Source organism: Cynoglossus semilaevis, chromosome 2 (assembly GCF_000523025.1).
Source record: "Cynoglossus semilaevis isolate Cse_v1.0 chromosome 2, Cse_v1.0, whole genome shotgun sequence".
Taxonomy (NCBI): domain Eukaryota; kingdom Metazoa; phylum Chordata; class Actinopteri; order Pleuronectiformes; family Cynoglossidae; genus Cynoglossus; species Cynoglossus semilaevis.
Genome location: NC_024308.1, coordinates 17,856,883 through 17,875,746, shown reverse-complemented (window position 1 = coordinate 17,875,746; position 18,864 = coordinate 17,856,883). Strand labels below are relative to the sequence as shown.

The window sequence follows — 18,864 nt, the reverse complement described above, 5'->3', positions numbered from 1 at the left end:
TTTTTAAAGACAATGTGTCTGCCTTATAACTTTTAAAGACAAAAGTTAGGCGTGATGTTTTCAGGTCAGTTAAACGTGGCTCAGTCTAATAGTGTGGAGTTCTGGTCTTTTCTACTTACTTTCGGGATACCAGGTCTAGGTGAGTGTGTGTGTGTGTGAGCATGTGTGTGAGACAGAGAAAGTGCATTGGGGCTAGCAGCTCAGGGTGCATGTTTGAACAGGCTAGGGCTGACTCACACACTGATGATGTGGCCAGAGGGACCCTGGCTGCCACACACGCACACACGAACATGTAAACACACTCACACACACTAAACTGCCAGCACCAGGCGTTCTACCCACAGTAACACCAGACTCTAATATAATATTATCCCCTCCAGGCCGGTTTGGGGGCATTAGTGGACCATAGAGGGAAAAAGAGGGAGAGAAAAGGCCTCATTTGATCCCCTCTTGCCTAGAAACGTGGCTAAGCTGGGGGAGATTATTTTTTGGAATGCAACAGACATTGTGAGATCCTCCTCCCCTTCCCCCATCAACCAGCTGCAGCTGTGCTTCTATTTGGCCTCCCAACTTGGACAGGTATTTATTGCTCTCTTCATCATACAGGTTACCTCACGGTTGTGTGGTCCCTGGGGCAAAAAGATTGGAATAAGCACGACACATAAACCTGCTCTCTCTCTCTCACACACACACACTCTCTCTCTCTTTCTCCCTCACCAACATCAGCCCATGTCCTTTACATAAACCTGGTTCTGGCTGTGTCGGATGTCTTTAGTAAAGCTGTGCAAACAGAAAAAAAGGTGCTCAACTATCTCTATCTGTTATTCTCTCGTCACTCTCTCTCCCAAGGCTACCTGCCATTCTTTAGATCTGCCGTTAGTTAAATGCTACCCATGCCTTGTCACACAAAGACAGAATCCCAAAAACTGCACAAAGTTAAGCACATTCATTAAATTCACCTCAACAACCTTTGGGCAGGAGCTGTACATATCAAGTGTTAAGTTTAGGACAAATGGGTCTCTAAGTGTTTTTTTTGTTTTATCAAACTTTCATACAATTAAGATTTTTCTCATTCACCCACAAGCTTCACTCTGTGAGAAATATGACATCAAGCTGAACAGGAAAAACCCGATTGGTAAGCACACCTCAGCATTAGGAGGGAATCATCGTCATATAATCACCTGCTGTATGTACAAGTATACAATTATAAAGTGTCAAGTACCTGAAGCAGTCAACAAAAACAACAAAAAAACAAAAACAAAAAATGACAACAACAAATACATAAGACAAAAATCAAATGGAAAACAGAAATGCTGAAATTGCAGAACTGTGAGGAATAAGAGGCTCTGTACTCAGGCCAGAACACACATTGACCAAGGTAGTGCTTTAAAAAACCCCACCTCTCCTTTTCTCCCCTTCTGCAGTTGACGAGCCCCCATTAAAGTGGATTCGACTCAACAAGACTTTGTTTTACAATAAGACAAAGCATAAATTCTTATTCATTTTACAGAGTAAGTAACACTTCAATCAAACCCTTGTCTGATTCTTTCTGGAACATTTAAAGTAAAAGAGAACTGTTGCATCAAATCTGTGGTTAGTTTCCTTGCATATGCCACAGTGTGGCAATGTTGTTTCTATGGTAACTGTACATTTCAGAGCTGTAAAAGAATAGAAAGACTTGTTTTTACTGTGAGGATTTGTCCTCGCTTCACCCGTACAGCAGCCAGCAGGTACTTGACAAACACCTTGCTCAGAGCTTGAAGGCTGTGAGGACAAACCGATAAAAATCTAAATCAACTGCATAGTTGCTCAGAGTTTGTTTCTATCTATTATACATTTGCTAAAGCACATCTGCCAATGTATAAAACCCCAAATATAAAGAAAGAAATGGCCCAGAAAGTGGACATCACAGGTGCATGATTTGAAGCGTCCTTTGCTCTTTAACAGATAAACCTACTCAACTGTATGTAAGTCTACTGTTTTCTTAAGTAAAAGAAAAGGTAATAAAAGATTAGATTTTTGTGACACCCTGATTTGGTTTATAGAGGAATAGTTAGTTGTTTTTTCGTTTCTTTTTCTTAAGTTTGCCTTTGCATGTTTTCTTTTCCCCCTGTTGACTGGCCTGTCTCACAGGCAGTGCAGAGTGACTGTGGTATCCAGCAGTGTCTTTGTAGCCCCTGCAGTCTCAGGGCCCTGCCTCCTCTGCCAACTCCTGCATCTGAGGACTAAGTGCATGAGCTCCAGCATGCTCCTCCACCTCCCCTGCTGAGGTTGACTCAGAACGCCGCTGTCCCCTGATGCTTCGAGGCATAAGGCCCGTGTCAGAGCCAGGACTCAACAGGCCCAGAGGGGCCTCCAGGAGACCAGGCTCCCTCACCCGAGGCTTCCGACCACGGCGGGATGGGATGCCGTTGCAACCGTCCTTTTTGAGGTGGCGATGCAGGTGATCAGAGCGCACAAAAGTCTTAAAGCAGCTTGAGCACTGATAGGGGCGCAGGCCTGTGTGTACGCGCATGTGGTTCTTCAGGTCATAGTTGTGCGCAAAGGCAGCTCCACACTGCGTACACAGGTAAGGCTTCTCCCCTGTATGCTTCCGCATGTGAACCTTCAGCTTGTCCTGCCTGAAATAAAAAAGAAATTATGAAAAACACAAAATTAGTCAGTCATGTATGTTTTTTTAACCCCTATGTGAATCTCGCACTTTCCAGTTGTCTTTTTTTTTTTTATTGTTCTGTACATCCATAGATTCAACATTGTTTTTGGACAGCTCTACTTTATCAGGCCTTGGGCTTTATCTGACTACCATCCCTCCCCCTTTAGCCCTTTTTATCTGCCTAGATTCCCAGCTCTTAAACCGTCTAATTCTTCTACATCCAGGGCAGAGGGCTTCTAGATAAACAAGCCTTATTACAACAGCTACATTTAAACACACAGATACACTTAACATATAAGTAGATTACCTATCCTGATAGCAAACCCACTAGAATACCTGCAGTTCTGTACCCGCTGCCTCAGAATATAGACCTTATTAAAAAAAAAAATTTAAAAAGTAGGCCGGGGGTGGAGAACACACACCAACACGCACACATTCACTGGCTGAACCCTTGGAACAAAGTGGCACACTGACAGAGGTGAATTATTTAAGGGCAGGAGTGATTTATTACCATGCAAGGCACACTCTTAACCCTGATCAAACAGGATTAAGATTACAATACCCTCTTCCCACTGCTGGTCCACTTTAGTGAGAGGGTAATTTCTGACTGGTCTTTCCTACCTGCCCTACAAGCATTTATTTCCAGCAAAACAAATCAATTTATAGATAGAAATTAAAGACAGGACTTCAAGAAGACGTGAAATCCTGGTGGGAAATGAAATCTAGTTATAATTAGAATTGCCAAGTTTATTTAAATGATACATGGTAGTTTTTTATTACAAAGAGAAAAAGGGACATTAAACTGAAAGACAGAACAAGAGCAGGTGGTAATGTGAGTGTGACTACCCTGCTGTGGCCAATAATCAACAAAACTAAAGATCAAAAGTTCAAATTAGTGCTTTAAGTACATAGAGCACTGTTCAGTGCCTGTGATCCCCCTCTGTATCAGACCACATCACTTTATAGCAGCCCTCCATTAGATAACGCTGCCAAGCCTCAGCCTTCTTTTATGAAACCCCAGTGCAAACATTTCAGGACTTTGCTATGGTGGCCGTATAATAAAACAGATCTTTATAACCCACGAGCCATTCTTTCACAGAACTGTCTTTAAGCCATTTTGGTTCAGCAAGAATGTGACATTAAAAAAACAAAATGTGGGGTCTCAAATACACTACGTTAAGGTGAACGTTCATGTTCATGTACTGTGGTGGATTCTACTCTCATCTACTGTATGTGGTGGTTGCCATGTTCAAAACTGGTATTACAAGTGTCATGGTAAAGTCACAGTTCTTACCTGGTAAAGCGCACTTTGCAGATTGCGCATTCATAGGGTTTCTCTCCTGTGTGCGTTCGAATGTGGCGGGGCAGCTTGCCTGCTCCCTGAATAACCTTGGAGCATATCGGGCACTTCTGGAAGGCCTTTGAGCGCATCTTTCTCTCTCCTCCACCTCCACTGCTGCCTCTCTCTGCTCCAACTTTGTCTTGGCCTGTACTGCCTCTTGATAACCAGATTGGCGGCACACCCTGTGTCACAGCAGCAGAAGCTGAATCCTCATGCTGCGTGCTGTTAAAATAATTCAAGTAAAATTCCATGTCTGGGTCCTCCCCTTCTCCTGGTTCCTCTGTTGTTGAACGCTCCTTTTGCCTCTCAATGGAGTCCATCATCTGCTGGAGGAGAGCACTAGCTGAGCCTCTCTCCCTCGTCATCACTTCTCTAACCCCGTTCCCTACTTCTGTCTCCGGCCCTAACCTAGAGTCAGGGGGGAGGTAGAAGTGCCCATTTTGGGATGGGGGATAGAAAGGTAACCCCTGACTGGCTCCATTTCTCTGTGCTCCCTCTCCTTCCTCCTCTTCCTCATCATCCTCATCTTCTTCTTCAGGCTCCTGCATTGGTACCTGGGCCAAGGCGAGCGCCAGCGGAGAGTAGTACTCACCAGGGCCACCAGGAGCCCCATTGCTGGCGCCATTGCCATGGTTAAAGTGCAGGTGTGTTGGCAGGTCCCTGAGCTCTGGCGTGCTGCAGCTGCTGCTCCAATGTGCCCCTCTCTGAAAGTACTCCAGGTATTCTCGCGCTCGCATCCGATTCCCCCGCTCCTTGCCGCTGCCCTTTCCATCCTTTTCTTCATCTTCATCTCTTTGCTCATTGCCCGCCTTGTGACACATAGTGACAAATAGAAAAAGTTAGTGAGGAATACAGAAGTATACTATAAAAGAAGTATCAGTAGAAAAGCTGACAAACATTCATGTTCATGAGGGGCGATTAAGGTAGGCAGTTGTTCAAGTTTAGACCTGGGGGCATCATTTGTCTGGCTATTTGAAAGTGGTTTAATCTGGCCTGCAAGATAACATCGACTGTCTCTTCCTGTTCCTCAGGCCCTTCGACACTATCTTTACTTATCATTACCATTTTTCTGCACCTCGCCTGCTTGTGTTTTTTCATCATGGTACTTATACCATCACACCATCAACACTGTGTTATCATTCATCTACATGTACCTGTAGTTATTTCTACTAGAATGAAGCTAATCATTTTAGCAATGTATTGATTCAGAACTCTCCTAGAGAGAAAAGAGAATAGGTGCAGTGCAGTCAATAGTTAGTTTAGCTAAACATATCTTATATTTGATTTCTGTATTATAGGTTTAATAAATAGATTTAAATCAACCAAAAAAATTTACAAACAACATTAAATAAAAACATTTTTGTTGTTGGCCTTTGGCTGCAATTACGTTGCGACAGCTGTATTTTCATTCACTTTGAACTGACACCATTAAAGTCAATATGACTTCCTGGGGGTTTTTGATATGCCTTATGGCCATGACAATGAAACATAAAAATGATCGCACAACGCAAAATAGAAAGCACACATACAGTACTGTGTGGTGCAAAATTGTAGAGAAAAAAGTGGTCAATACTTGACATTTTCTAAAATTGTAATCAAAGTACAAAATGCAGTGAATAGGCAAAAGAGAATAAAATCAAATCAGTATTGGGTGTGATCAAACTTTGCCTTTTAAACAACAACTTTGCTTTGTACACTTTTGAAAGAATTTTTTGGTTGCAACTCCTAAATGAGGACCATTTCTGGCAAGACTTCTCCAGACAGTACCTCTATCAACAGTACTTCTGTGTGAGTTAACCACTGACTTTTAACCTACATGTAAAATCAATATTTATTAGCTTCTTTTGGTATCAGCAGTTGATCAAACAGCTGACTACGATCTGTCAGAAGGCTGTTTAGAAGGCAAAGGGTATGAACATTAGTGTTGTTTTAATTTCATTTTTCTTTTGTTTCTCACTTTGTACTTTCCAAATTGTTAAAAATAAACAATTGAAAGTATTTATAATTTATAGTATTTTACTAAAACCTCTGCAGAGCACTGTACTTCACAGTTATACTCCTTGCAGTCCTGCAAGGTCAACAGTCTGAAGGGGTCTTTTATCCCTCCATACACATTACTAGTTCATTATGACTAAGTGTTGAACTACTCTTAGGGCGGTCTGTGTGACTCAAGGCTTGTGTATACTCACCCGAGTGCATCTGGAATGATGGCCCGCAAACTAAAACTCACACACGTGCAATAGCTTGCTAATCCATAAACTGCATTTTGTTGAATGCCATGGTCCTGGTACTTTTAGTATACAAATATGATTCAGTATCTTTGTCAAAACTTTGAATTTCATTTGTTTTTAAGACTAAATATTTCCATATGTGTATAAGCACTAAAAGTAATACTCGTCTGTATACTGATATTGCAACAGATAATCTGTGCACTTTTACATCTCCAAAATATCAAAACAAAACATTTATAACCACCTACGCAAATAGAGAATCCACAGATGTAACAACTACACTCTTGCTTTAGAATAATCTTAATGTTGCATTCTACAACAAAATCTTACAAATATGAGTTACCACCTGTCAGCTCATCCTGCCCCACCATCTACTTCTTAGTATTTTCAACCCCATCACCCCTACATCACTTGCAAAAGAATGGTAGAAAGGTGGTAGATGAACACATACACCACCATACACTTTTAGTGGCCAATTTAGGATCACTTTTGCATGCCCTAGTGTTCAGGTCTCATCTGAAACCATTATATTGACTATAACACGTGTCACGTCTAGTTCAATAAGGGTCCTGTACCGGCGGGGAGAGCACTTTGGTGTCCAGCAGGTGTGTACAGACATCTTGGACCGGTGAGATTTCCAGGAGACGTGCAGCTGCGAGGATGTCAGCCACGCTGCTGTGACTGACTGTCAGCGTGGCTGTATAGGCAAAGTCCAGCAACGATCCCAGAGCCTCTGCCGCCACAAAGTCGATGTTATAGATGTTTTGTTGGTCAGCAGCGGCTCCGGAAGTGAAGAGCTTGTGGAAGTACGAGCTGCACGAAGCAAGGACAGAGCGATGTGCCGGAAACTCACGGTCCTGAGTAACCAAGAGCACGTCACACAGCAGGCCACTGAGCCGCTGCTTGTTCAGGTTGCCCAGGATGTCAGCGCTGTGCTCAGGGAAAGGGATCCCCACAGGGCCTTCCTCTGCTTCCCCTGCTCCTCCTCTCCCTCCTCCACCTCTACTGCTTACTGTCCCACGGAGCTGCCTTCCGCCCCTCCCACCGGCTCCTGACGACATCTTCCACCAGCCTGCCGCCGAGCCGCCTAGCACAGCCCCCACCCGTGTATCCGTCCTGCCGTCTGTCCGTCTACCTGTCTGGGGGGAAGACAAAGTGACAGGAACAAAAGGTGAAAAGGTGAAAAGGTAAATTTTATATAATTATAAGAACCTTTGTTTACAAAAAAGTTGGTTGTAATATTACTCAGATTAAACCTTAATATTGTAATATTACTCAAATTAAACCTTAAATAAACAGGTGTAGGAGATAATCATTTTCTGACAGATTATCGATCGATAATGTAATTAAGGATAAATTAAACAAGGTTTCCATTAAAGCTGTCATAATTAACCCATTCATTGCATTCATTAGTTTGTGAAGATTCATCAGATTCAAAATTTTAAAGGCATTTCAATCAGAATGATAAACACTGAATATCCATTAATTCATCATTTTCCTACTTCATCCATCCATTTTTTATTTTGATAAGTCACAAATAAAACAGATATGAAATGAAAGCAATCATCTATCTGCTGTTATTTGTTTTTCTGATCCAGCATTATACAGAAAAATGTTTTTTCCTCAATTAATTGTCAGATTGTGATTAATCTACACCTACATTGTGATTATTCAGATTAAATTAATTAATCATTTAAAAGATGTGTAGTTTCTATACTAAGCACTGAGCAGACAGCCTTCGCCTCTCTCCACCATTCATGATGTGATGTTATATTAGCATATGAGCTAAAACCAGCTTACCAGATCTAAAACAACACGTTCTTCCAGGTTTGCATGTTTTTACCGGGTAGTAGAACAACAACATTGTTGTGCGTTCAATATGCACTCAAAGAAAAAAAACTCAAGTTCACCATCACAAAAAAGCTGTTCTAGGTGAATACAAAGCCACTGTTACCACAGCAGTTAAAGCAAGAAAGGGAGTGTGGTGTTTTTATTTCACAGGAATTTGAAAAGTGCAAGATGTTGATCAGAAACAGTGAAACAGAAACAGTCAATAAATGATAAAGTCAGGGGGCTTATAGCCCTTTCTGACCAGGCTTTTTTATGATTAAGAAGCAAATATTTTATATATTTGTTTATATACTGTATATATATATTTTCCCCCCATGAACAGAAGATGACAAAAAGCCCAAAATATCTTTCTTGCGCTGGAAAAATGTTTTTAAATTGACAAATTCTCACAGAAAGAATGAGAGTGGCCAAAAACATACTAAAAACAGTTTCTTTGTCCAAACTAAAGCCTTTTGGTTCTATTTCATTTTTAAGAAAGGTATCAACTCTAGAACAGTAAAGTTGCAAAGCTCGAGAACAGGGTGCTAATTATAATACACAGCAAGGAAAACAAGCAATGTAGAAGCTACCAAAAAGGTTGGGTCACATTAGGTTACGTAGCGACAGTATATTTGTGAAACAGGTTAAGCAATTCTAAATCGATGTGTGGGTTGTCAACGAAATATGTGAGATATGTAAATTATATGAAGCTAAACTCAGGCATTAATACTAATAAAAACAACTATGTTTTCTATTTAAACTGAGCTCTACACTGGTTAAGGTGGCAGTCGGTAACGTTATCAAAAGTGTGTCTTTAAATCAGTTTGAAGATTTTTGCACAATAACTATTACCTTTATTATGAAATAAAAATAAGCACAAACACAAAACAAGGGCCTCGTCTAAATGGCTTCATGTCAAATCTGCCGCATTTTCTGCATTGTGGACACTGTAACACAATGCAGAAAAATTCTCAAAATGTTTTTTCAAATTTCTATAATGAAACTATGGGGACAAGATTTGTCTTGTCTCTATAGTTAGCATATTTATTTATTTTTATTTTCACTGATTATCAGCAGCACCTTGTGTTCCTTCTTCTTTCCATTGATTACAAAGTACATTTACTAGTACGTGAGAGTATTTACTGATTTACAGCAGAGTATATTACCACGTGATAATGTGCTGTAATACATTTTTTAAACCTTAGCTGTTCTACCTGTGAAAATACATGGAGTGTGTGAGTGCATGTGTGTACAAAAGTATGTACAAAACATACTGAATGTGTGCAGGTGGCTATGCCTCGTTCCCTGGGTAAATGGCTACATTTGCAAGCACTTGTGCAAGAAACCAAGTAAGAGGTCGTGGAGGACAGATAGGCAGAGGGCAGTGGGGATCAGAGTGCATGCTGGGAGCTGGGCTGTGCAGCTTGTGCACTCTGCGTTAAGAGCCAGGGAGGGAGGGAGGTAGGTGGAGGAAACATGGAAGGGAGGGAGGGGGGCTGCCAGCGCAGACCCTGTGGAAAAACTCCATGGGAGGAGGAAGAGGACATGCAACGAGCTGAGAGGGAACAGTATTAAATAGGGAGGTTGTCAATCCGGTCTAAGCTAGTTACCCCACCCTGTTCTGTGCGCCAAGTTTCAGGAAAGGCTGTCCCCTCGCTCACGTGTGGGGGGGGAGATTAAAATGATTAACTGAAGCCTGCACTGTTGGAAGGGTTTGAGCAGAATGAACCTTCCTCATTTTTCTAATAAACACTCAAACAAATACTGAAGCATCCCTAAAACAGCAGTAATGCATGCAAGGTTTGTAGCAATGCCAATTAAAAACAAAAATAGGATGTCCAGCCTGTATTTGTCAAGACCCACCAATGGTGGGGTTAAGGGTGGAGTTCATTGTGTGGTAACGACATGTTTTAGGATGCACATAGTGTAGTGGGTTGCTGTACACAAGAGAAAATGTGTTTAAATTAGATTCTTTCAATCCAGCCCTCATGGCATGTTTGTGCACTACACCCATCTTCAAAACCTGCTTAACCTGGCTACCTGTTCCCTTCTAGTAGAGCTCACCTGTTCTCACCTCTCCTTGTCTCTGCACTTGTGTTCTACAACACTAAGCCTATCTGTTACCACACCTTGAAAACTGACAACCCACCAGTGTTGGAATGTTTAAAGAAAGAAAAATAATATCTGCTGTTAGCCATGGGGGCCAAAAGAGATTGGTGTAATATCATGTGATCTTTTAAACTGGTTGATAATGTTTAGCCAAGTATAACGGAATGTCGCTTACATATAAAAAATACTCAGACACCTTCCTTGAGAAAACTCAAGCCTTTCATTGTCATTCACATAGCTCTGATGAAAGGTGGGCTGCTGAAAAGGCCTTCTATTGTACCCCTTATATAAATATAATATAAAGACATGGAGAGCAAACTTATATAACACAAGAGGCAGAAAGGCAGTGGAGAGCAGTAAAGAAGGGACAGCGAGGAAAAGGGCAACCACATGGCTGCAAGTCTTGTCCTTCACGGGTGGAAATAGATCTCTGTGAGCCCATCCAGGCCCGAGCCAACCTGCTTTCCTGCAACACACACGCACAGCACCTGCACAATGCCATGCATTGCTGCAAGCCTGTGTACTGCATTATCCCCTGTACCAACACAACTAACTCCGGGTCACGGCTTTGTGAGGTAAAGTCTGAGCTGAGCTGAGAGGAGATAAAACACACACAAACATGCTCATAATACACAAGCTTGGTTCACTGCCAACAACACTTGAAGGGACAGTTGGAGCCACCTGTCCCCGAATAACCTGCAAAGAGTACTAAGAAAGAAGAAACAGGGCCACAAACCTGATCCTGACACCTCCTCGTGGCTTCAAACATTCCTTATCACTAATTCATGTCTGTGGGTGATGAGGCCCACAGCCCAGCACAAAGCGGCACAGTCCGTGTCACTGACGTTCCACTTCCAAGGAAGTGCCTTCGCTGTGTCCAGACCGTGAGCACCGACCGCTGCTTTGCAAGTCAAACTGCTGTGTTAGCCCAGGATCCTCGGATACCCCCACTACCCTCATCACCTCCGCTTCATCCCTAGCGTTCTCTTACTCTGTCCATTGAATGTACACACAACAAGAGCAGATATTGAAATCATGCTCTGGGGGTGAAACAACCCGCAACGATTTTTCTTTCTGTTTTTTTCAGTTAAGATTACTCTGTGTGTGTGTTCTTTGTGTCCGTGCCAAGTTAGTCACACCCTTTTGTTTGTCATTCACAGACAAACCCATCAGGCAGTTGTTGCAGTTAGTAAAAGCAACTTTATTTTAACTGACACATATCAACTATAAAGAGGCTGCTGAATTTTCACTTTCCAACTATCTGTCTTTGACACATACCAGCCATTCCATAAATCTGAGGGAACAAAACGTTAACCCTGTGAAACCTAGGCTTCTTATCCTGACAAGAGAGCAGTTGCAAGAGCAATGCTGTCACTTTCAAAAGGCTTCACCAAACCTGAGTTTAAAACACAACTTTGAGAGAAATATAAGATAATTTAAAAAAACCCAGCTGCTCTGGTATGTCCTGGACTGTATCCCCAAGACGAGGAGTCTTTTGGTTTGACCCTTCTAAAAACCCCATTTCAGTTGTTTCTTAACACTTTGACAGGCAAAGATTAATTGGGTCCTAAAAGTAAAGTACAATTCAAAATCACAACTTTCAAAAGGGGCAATAAAAAAACCCTACTGAATCATTGATCCCTGTAAACCATAAATGTTAATGTACCACAGATGGGGACACTTTTTAGCACTGATGTAGAGAGAAGTTAATTTTATCACACATAATCAATCTATCACATTACTACAAGCCTTATTCAAGTACAACCTTTATGTATTCAGTAGCTCGCTTGCTGTGAAAATAATTCTTATGTTACAACCACCACAGCTGTTTATATTATAACTGTAATACCAATAACAGATTATCAGTTCTGGATTCTGGGTAACAGATTCAAATTTTGGCTTGTTTTGTTTGACATATACGCATCTTTTCTCCTTAATCAGACAAGCCAACCTAACCAGGCAACAGGGGATTTTATTCTAGTTAGAACTAGAGTAGATGATATTAAAATATAATGAGAATGGGAGGAGCTGCAGTTCCTTGGAAAAGTAGCTTTTGAGCAATGCCCATAGAACCATGACTCACTGCTGCTAACAGTGAGAGGAAACCTGATTGGAGTAAAGCAGGAAGAGGGCAAGTTTTTGATAAAACTGAAGTTGTTAACACGGGTCTTGGCCTGACAGCTCGCACTTGAAGTTAACCAGGAAGTGGTTCTGAAGCGCAGACACAAAGACATTGAAAAGGTAGTGGGCGAGGCAGGGCGTTCAACCCACAAGCTCGCTCATAACTCCTGAGTGCATGGTGGCCTAGGAATCCAGCTCAGATGTCAATGATAAACTCAAGCGATCTCATTCAGTTACCTGGTGTAACCTGCTTCACTAAGGGTTACCGCCCATGGGTTGGGCAAAGTTTATTGTGAGGACAGTAGCAGGGGGGCTTATTATATAATGATACACTTTTAGATCCAACACTGAAATTATGAAAAAGTGACAAGAGTACCCACTGCTAAACATAACTTGGAAATTAGACTTATGTTTGTTCCTTGTCTTTTTCATGTCAGAGCTTCTGCGTAGCTACAGGGTAACAGTAAATGGGTTGCAAAAAAAAGCTAAGATGTTGTCAATATGGCACAACAGTGTGAAATAACAATTTTAATTCTTCAAGAGCTGTTTAATTATTTTGCTATAAAATAAGAAAAGACATTCAAATGAACTGTCCTTGTAGATCTGTGGATAGTAATGCTGTGTTAAATGCACAATGTTACAAAGTAACGCTTTATAGGAGCTGCCCTAAACAGAGCATCTAAGGCCAGATTTAAATGAAAAACAACCCTGCATTAAAAATACTTCATACTTATTAGAGCCATTTCAAAAGTCACATTGGTGCCAGTAAGGTGAGTAGACAGCGGACCAGCAGAGACAAATGGAACTAAAGATGCACAACAAAAGTGGGGTTTACAACTCCATAGTATACTCTAGAGTTCAAGCTCATTTTCAACTTTGGTCCTCTGAGAGGAACTCATTTGGTCACTCTCCTATTTGTTATACTGAAAAGCACAATATAAAGCAGTTTATCAAATAAGTTGACAAAATGTGTGCTGTCATTTGTTTAATTCAAAATAATCTACTAATTACATTATAAACTAAAGTACAGTTTAGCTTTCTCCTATTGATTAAAGTTTCATTGTGAAGACATGAGATTTCTGACCGCAGCCTTCCTCAAATTGCCATGCAATAAACTAGATACACTAGCTGAAATTCTGCTTTCCAAAAAGGCTCTGACATTTCCATGCTGAAAAAGAGGAAGTAAACTAAACCCTATCACATGGCATTAAAACATATACAACCCAGCATTCAGCAGAACCGTGGCTGACCAGTCGGTCAGTCCGCAGGCCAAAACATGTCCTAGCTTCATCATTCTGTGCATGCGCAACCCTGCTGGGAAAGACAACTTCCTGTAAGTCTGTGGCAAGTGTGTAACAGAACCTGCTCTGTTATCAGATGACCAGCTCTCAGTCTGCTTGCTTGCTCTGTCCTTACTATGTGATCCTCTTTTTCTCTTTGTCTTTATTGCTCCATTACTGTCTTAAAGTCCTCAGTACCCACCATCACACCACCCACTTCCCCATTGCGTTACTGGGGAGGCAAAGAAGCACAGACCTGCCAGCCTTTAATGCAACTGTTTCATTTCGCAAACTGATTAGCTACATCAAGTGGCAAACAGTGTCATAATGCTCACATATATGGCTCCAGGCATACATGTTAGTTAGCATTTTCTTTTCATTTGAGGAAACTCATGGTTTATGAAGTAGAAAGAAAAAAAAGTTTCTGATAATACATTAAAGAAGTTAAGCACTATTTATGAGTTGTCCAAACAGTGTTGACTAATAATAAAAATGTGAAAAATCCCATCTAAACGTTCCTTTACATACACCAAGTCAGTTTCTCTCCTACTCTAATTTGATCAGGTTTTGTTGGCCTTTCCATGAATAATGTCTCCGAAGACAACAGACGAAGACCCTCAACTCCTCCTGGAGTTCAGCACACCAACAGAAAAGCAACAGAGAAGCATCTGTCTGTTCATATAGTCAAGCTCAAGGTTTCAGAACACTGATCACTGACTAGGGGAACAAAATATCAGGGGGGAAGTGTAGTTGCATTTACCAGGGAAGAGGCTACATTGTTGCTAAAAGTCGTACATTTTAAATATGCAGCGCAAACATGTTGGTGTGATGGTCTTGACTATCACATGAATAGGAATACAATATTTTACCACATCAAAACAACTCTAAGCAAACATGTTGACTATTACATGTAATATACTGTAGGCAGCTAAAATAAAACCTCAAACTGCCACGGCGACATCACGCAACCTGTCGTCTTAGTCTGTCTGAACCTGCTAGTTTCAGGCCATAGTGGTGCAGGCACAAACATACAGGAATATCAAACTGTATTCAGCCTCACCGCCAAATTGATGGGTGGTGTCTTGGACCTGCCCACAGCCACTGAAGTCCCCTGCAATTGCCCTGGAGTCTATTGTTGGTAACACAGATGCACACACAAGTGCACACTTATATACAAAAACACATATGCCGTCCTAGTTTAACCTCTTGTTGCAATTAACCTAAATGAACCATACTTTAAACACAATGTCTACATGGAAAGGTACAGAGGGCTGCATCAGTGAAGTGTTTAACATGTATGATATCTACAGTAAACCCAACAGTAAACCCACTACAGTAATGTCATTAATGTTTTCTACTGCTGGCATTGGAGAAGCAAAACACTTTCCCAGCACATGGGCGTCTTCATGTGCTGCGTTCCTCTTATACCCTCTCCATGCCCACACGTTTAAAAACGAGTTGAACAAGTATGCAAAGCCCGAAATTATGCATCTACTTATTGGGCAAGGCCGCCAGGGTTTCTGTGAAGTCTTTTAAACCACCAGCCACAAGCAAGCAGTACATGACAGACAAGATTAAAATCTGCTAACAAGATGCTGGTGGTGGTGGTGCTAGAGAAGGGGGAGTGGGTGGGAAAGTGAGGGAGGAAGGTGGGCTGACAGAAAATGATGTCATGAGATTGACCATAGGCTGAGAACAACTAATATTAGTCACAAAAAACAAGTGTTTTTCTGCACTGTGCACAAGCTGACCAATGAAATATGTTCTACTCCTTAGCACTACAAAAGTTTCTAAAACAGTTAATCCACAGTACAGTGTCCATCTGCAATTTCTAAGAAGTAAACACATTTCGTTGTGTGTATATATGTCTGTTTATATACAATGTCCAATAAGAAAAATTCTTCTTCCCTTTTATTATTTTTAAAGCAGCATCCTTTAATCGCAATATTAGATGCATTAAATAAAACATTAGTTGCCTGAATATAATTCTCAAGCACCATGTGTTAATGCCTATAACAATAACAAGTTTGCTGGGAAATGAAAAGTTTCAGAAAACAATTATTTGGAGCAGTTTTAGCAGCACCTGATTTTCAACACTGACCTACATGCTCCAACTGCAAGTGGGTCAAGAACTCTGAACTCTATCAAAACAACATCTCTCACGTTCACCTTTTCAAACAGCATGTCATAAAAACCTTTGCCTGCCTCCTTTCTGCTCTCTGACACTGTCTACAGACAGTGTCTGGTGTATGTGTGTGTGTGTGTGTGTGTGTGTGTGTGTGTGTGTGTAGATGTCCTGGTGTGCTTACCAAATAGGTAGAAAATGTTTCCCTGGCCCTGTCTGACTTCCCTGCCTGTCGGCCAGCTCTGCTGCCTTGGTCTCTGGGCAGGGCTGCAGCTTAACCAGAGAGGAAACTTGCAAGTGGTCCTAGTCATACAGGCAAGCCCTCGTCTGATCCCACACAAACAGACACTTACCCCCTCCTCCAACCACCACCACCACCACCGCCGCCGCCACTGCCCCACCTCCTCTATTTTCAGCCCACAACTCTGCTCTGCATCCCCTACTCTCATTGGTTTAGCTGCTGCTCACTCACCACACCTCTTTGCTGGGATAGGCTCGTGGCTGTTTCCTTTCCTGGATGACCGAGGCCATGGCACTCTGGGAAACACAGTTCTGAAACAATGTCTAACATGCTTTGCATCCTCTGCTGTGGACTACGAGTCCCATCTCTCTGTGCCCTGTGAGCCCTAACTATCTCCAAGCCTGGTCTAACGTAAGCACTCAGGGCTGAATTATACTTTACTGAATGTTGCTAACAAGCAGCCAGGTATTAAAGTACAGACCGACCATCAAATAGGTCTCAGCTTGACTGAGAAAAAAAAAACCCAACATAAATGAAGACGTCAGTCTTAACTGTTATAACAGAAAGCAAATAATGGAAGTGAATTGTGTTTGAACAAATCTATTGACATTTTAGACCCACATATGTCTGACCTAAATAATTTGTTATTACTCTTCTAAACACAACAATATGTCAACTACACACACCAGGCAGCTTCTTCTGCATTGAACATTTCAACCACTACTGTCTGCTAAATGTTTTTATAGTTTCCATTGCCTTGTATTTCAAAATTAAACTAATTTCTTTTCTACCGTCCTTTCATACTAGCAACCCTTTCTTTCTAAGAGCCCCCTCTCCGTGTTTGCAGCTGCTAAAAAGTTATCTTGAAAAGATCATTCAAACTTTACCTCCAAATTCCCTAAAGGTATAATAAACAGTGCAAAGGAAGTTTTGTATGATGACTTCAAAAGAGGAACCTTGACAGGGGACTACAGCTGCGACCTACCTCTCCTCTATGGCCAACCCCTCCACCCTGCTCTCCTTTCTGCCCTCCCTCATTCCTCCTCCTCTCCTCCTCTGCCCTGCTCCCCTTTTAGACGACAGGCCCAGGGCAGTCAGCAGGAGGGATGTCAGAGTGTCTTTAGCTCACCTGCAATAGCCGTGGTGCTGCTTGTTTTGGGTTAGCTCAGCCCTCTCCTCTCCTCCTCTCCAGAGCTCACTCTCTCCCTCTCACTGTTGTGCAGCTTAAAGCCCAGTATGCGCTAACCAAGCAGCAGCAGATCAACTCAATTCCCTTCCTGGTTTCTGGAGGGCAAAGAGGTCCCTCCCTTTCTCTCTCTCTCTCATTCTCACTCTCCCTTCCTCTCTCTTAAAGGAACAGCATCCACCCGCTGGCTTCTCTGCCTACACAGTCTGTGAAGTGAAAGAAAAGTAGAAATTGTTAACGCACCCCAAGCTGGTCATCTGGTAAAAATTCATGAACTAAATCAAAGACACACATCCATAACCTGAACTATCCCACTCTGTTGTATTGTGACAGATGCCAGCATGCGTTTACTGTATTTCTGAATATGTATCTTGTTTTAAGATAAATCTCCATTCTAACACTTGCTTTTACCAACACATTTCATTTCTCTCTTATCTGTCTTTTTCTATGACGAGTCAAGTTGCACAAACCCATCCTATTGCCCGGGGTCATGGTGTCCCATCCCAAAAGCAAGCCATGGCACATTCCTGCACATACAGTAGGGGCTGCCAGCAACCCCCTTCATTCTTTAACTAAATAAACCTGCCATGCTCCAACAGGTGAGGCATCTGAGAAGAAAGAGCCAAGTTCAAGTGTGTCATGTCCAGGGTTGCACATTGCAAGTTCCCATTTGTAAAGTTACAGCTTACACACTTGACGTTCTACCACTCTGCAGTCTGTGCCATAGTGAGATAGAGAAAAGGACGTGAATGATGATTTGGTTGTTATTTACTTACAGTATTTACCACAGTATGTACTGTATTGTTGCGCTCACAAAAACACACACATAGTATGACACACGATGCAAATTTGCAAATGCAGTGCAACAGAGCTTGGCACTGCACACATTGCATTGCACTGAAGACACGGGGATAGGACACAGTAGTGCCATGTTATGTGACAAGAGGGCACTGTTGTGCGCCTTCTCACATTTAACTTCAAAAGTGCATGTAAAATACTGCATATGGACATAACTGGTTAGATGCAGCTCGGATGAATTTGAATATGCAAATTTCATTGCATAAATAACATTCACAAAATCTGCCTTATATTCAATTATGTTGTCATTTAACAAATTAGTTGTTGTAGTGTTTTACCTCCAAAACTAACATTAGATGAAATGTGAGACTTTAAATTGAATGTAAACCAAGTGTTCCACTGGTAGCACTCACTAGTGTACCACCTATATTGTACCGCTGCTAGACCAGTGCTTTAGAGACATCAATAGTTGGTTTGTGGTATAAATTAACTAATTTGTCATGTCTTAAGGTGCTTATTTTTTTATTTTCCGACAGATATAGTTTCTGTATGTACGGTACGATATTTATATCTCCGAAAAAAGCAAATGAGTTCAGATTTTTAGCTAAAGAAAATTCGGTATCAGTCATATGTTTCGACGCTAACACGCCGTTAACGTTAGTTAGCAAAACAGCCTAACCGCTAGTTCGTCATTATCTTGCAAAAATATTTTTGTAGGAAAACTTGCTCACCTTTCACGAACTGAAGAGTTAATAAATCACAAAGTTTCTTAAACTGTCACTCTGTTGGCAGTTGGCGCGTGGGCGTCATTCAGCCAATCGGCGGAGAGTTTACTTTGTGATCGTCTATAGTGCGGAATTAACTTCGTGTCGACACTTTGTACCAAAGAAACAAATCAATCCTTTGTTGTTTCCATGTGTATGCATACATGCATGCATGTACGTATGT

The 18,864-nt window shown here is 41.7% G+C and overlaps 1 protein-coding gene across 4 annotated transcripts; it reads right to left on the bottom strand.

Moving 5' to 3' along the window:
• Window positions 1-492: 492 nt before the first annotated feature.
• Window positions 493-18,789, bottom strand: zbtb7a (zinc finger and BTB domain containing 7a). 4 transcript variants are annotated; one of them, XM_025053600.1, is made up of 5 exons: window positions 18,648-18,789; window positions 17,062-17,324; window positions 6,802-7,365; window positions 3,948-4,804; window positions 493-2,621 (listed from the first exon to the last, which is right to left on the bottom strand). In XM_025053600.1, the coding sequence occupies exons 3-5, from the start codon at window positions 7,285-7,287 to the stop codon at window positions 2,186-2,188; spliced, it is 1,779 nt and encodes a 592-aa protein (XP_024909368.1). In that variant the 5' UTR covers window positions 7,288-7,365; window positions 17,062-17,324; window positions 18,648-18,789; the 3' UTR covers window positions 493-2,185. The 4 variants fall into 4 exon arrangements, with proteins under 4 accessions (XP_024909368.1, XP_024909372.1, XP_024909377.1 ...); XM_025053604.1 differs by having other exon boundaries at window positions 6,802-7,361; XM_025053609.1 differs by lacking the exons at window positions 17,062-17,324; window positions 18,648-18,789 and adding an exon at window positions 15,876-17,035.
• Window positions 18,790-18,864: the final 75 nt, after the last annotated feature.

Coding starts and splice junctions, on each gene's coding strand:
- zbtb7a (XM_008307062.3), bottom strand. CDS start 10,934: ATGTTTGAAGCCACGAGGAGGTGTCAGGATCAG. Junction 7,366..10,901: donor CGAGGAGGTGTCAGGATCAG/GTTTGTGGCCCT, acceptor TCTTCCCCCCAG/ACAGGTAGACGGACAGACGG. Junction 2,622..3,947: donor TGCAAAGTGCGCTTTACCAG/GTAAGAACTGTG, acceptor TTTTTATTTCAG/GCAGGACAAGCTGAAGGTTC.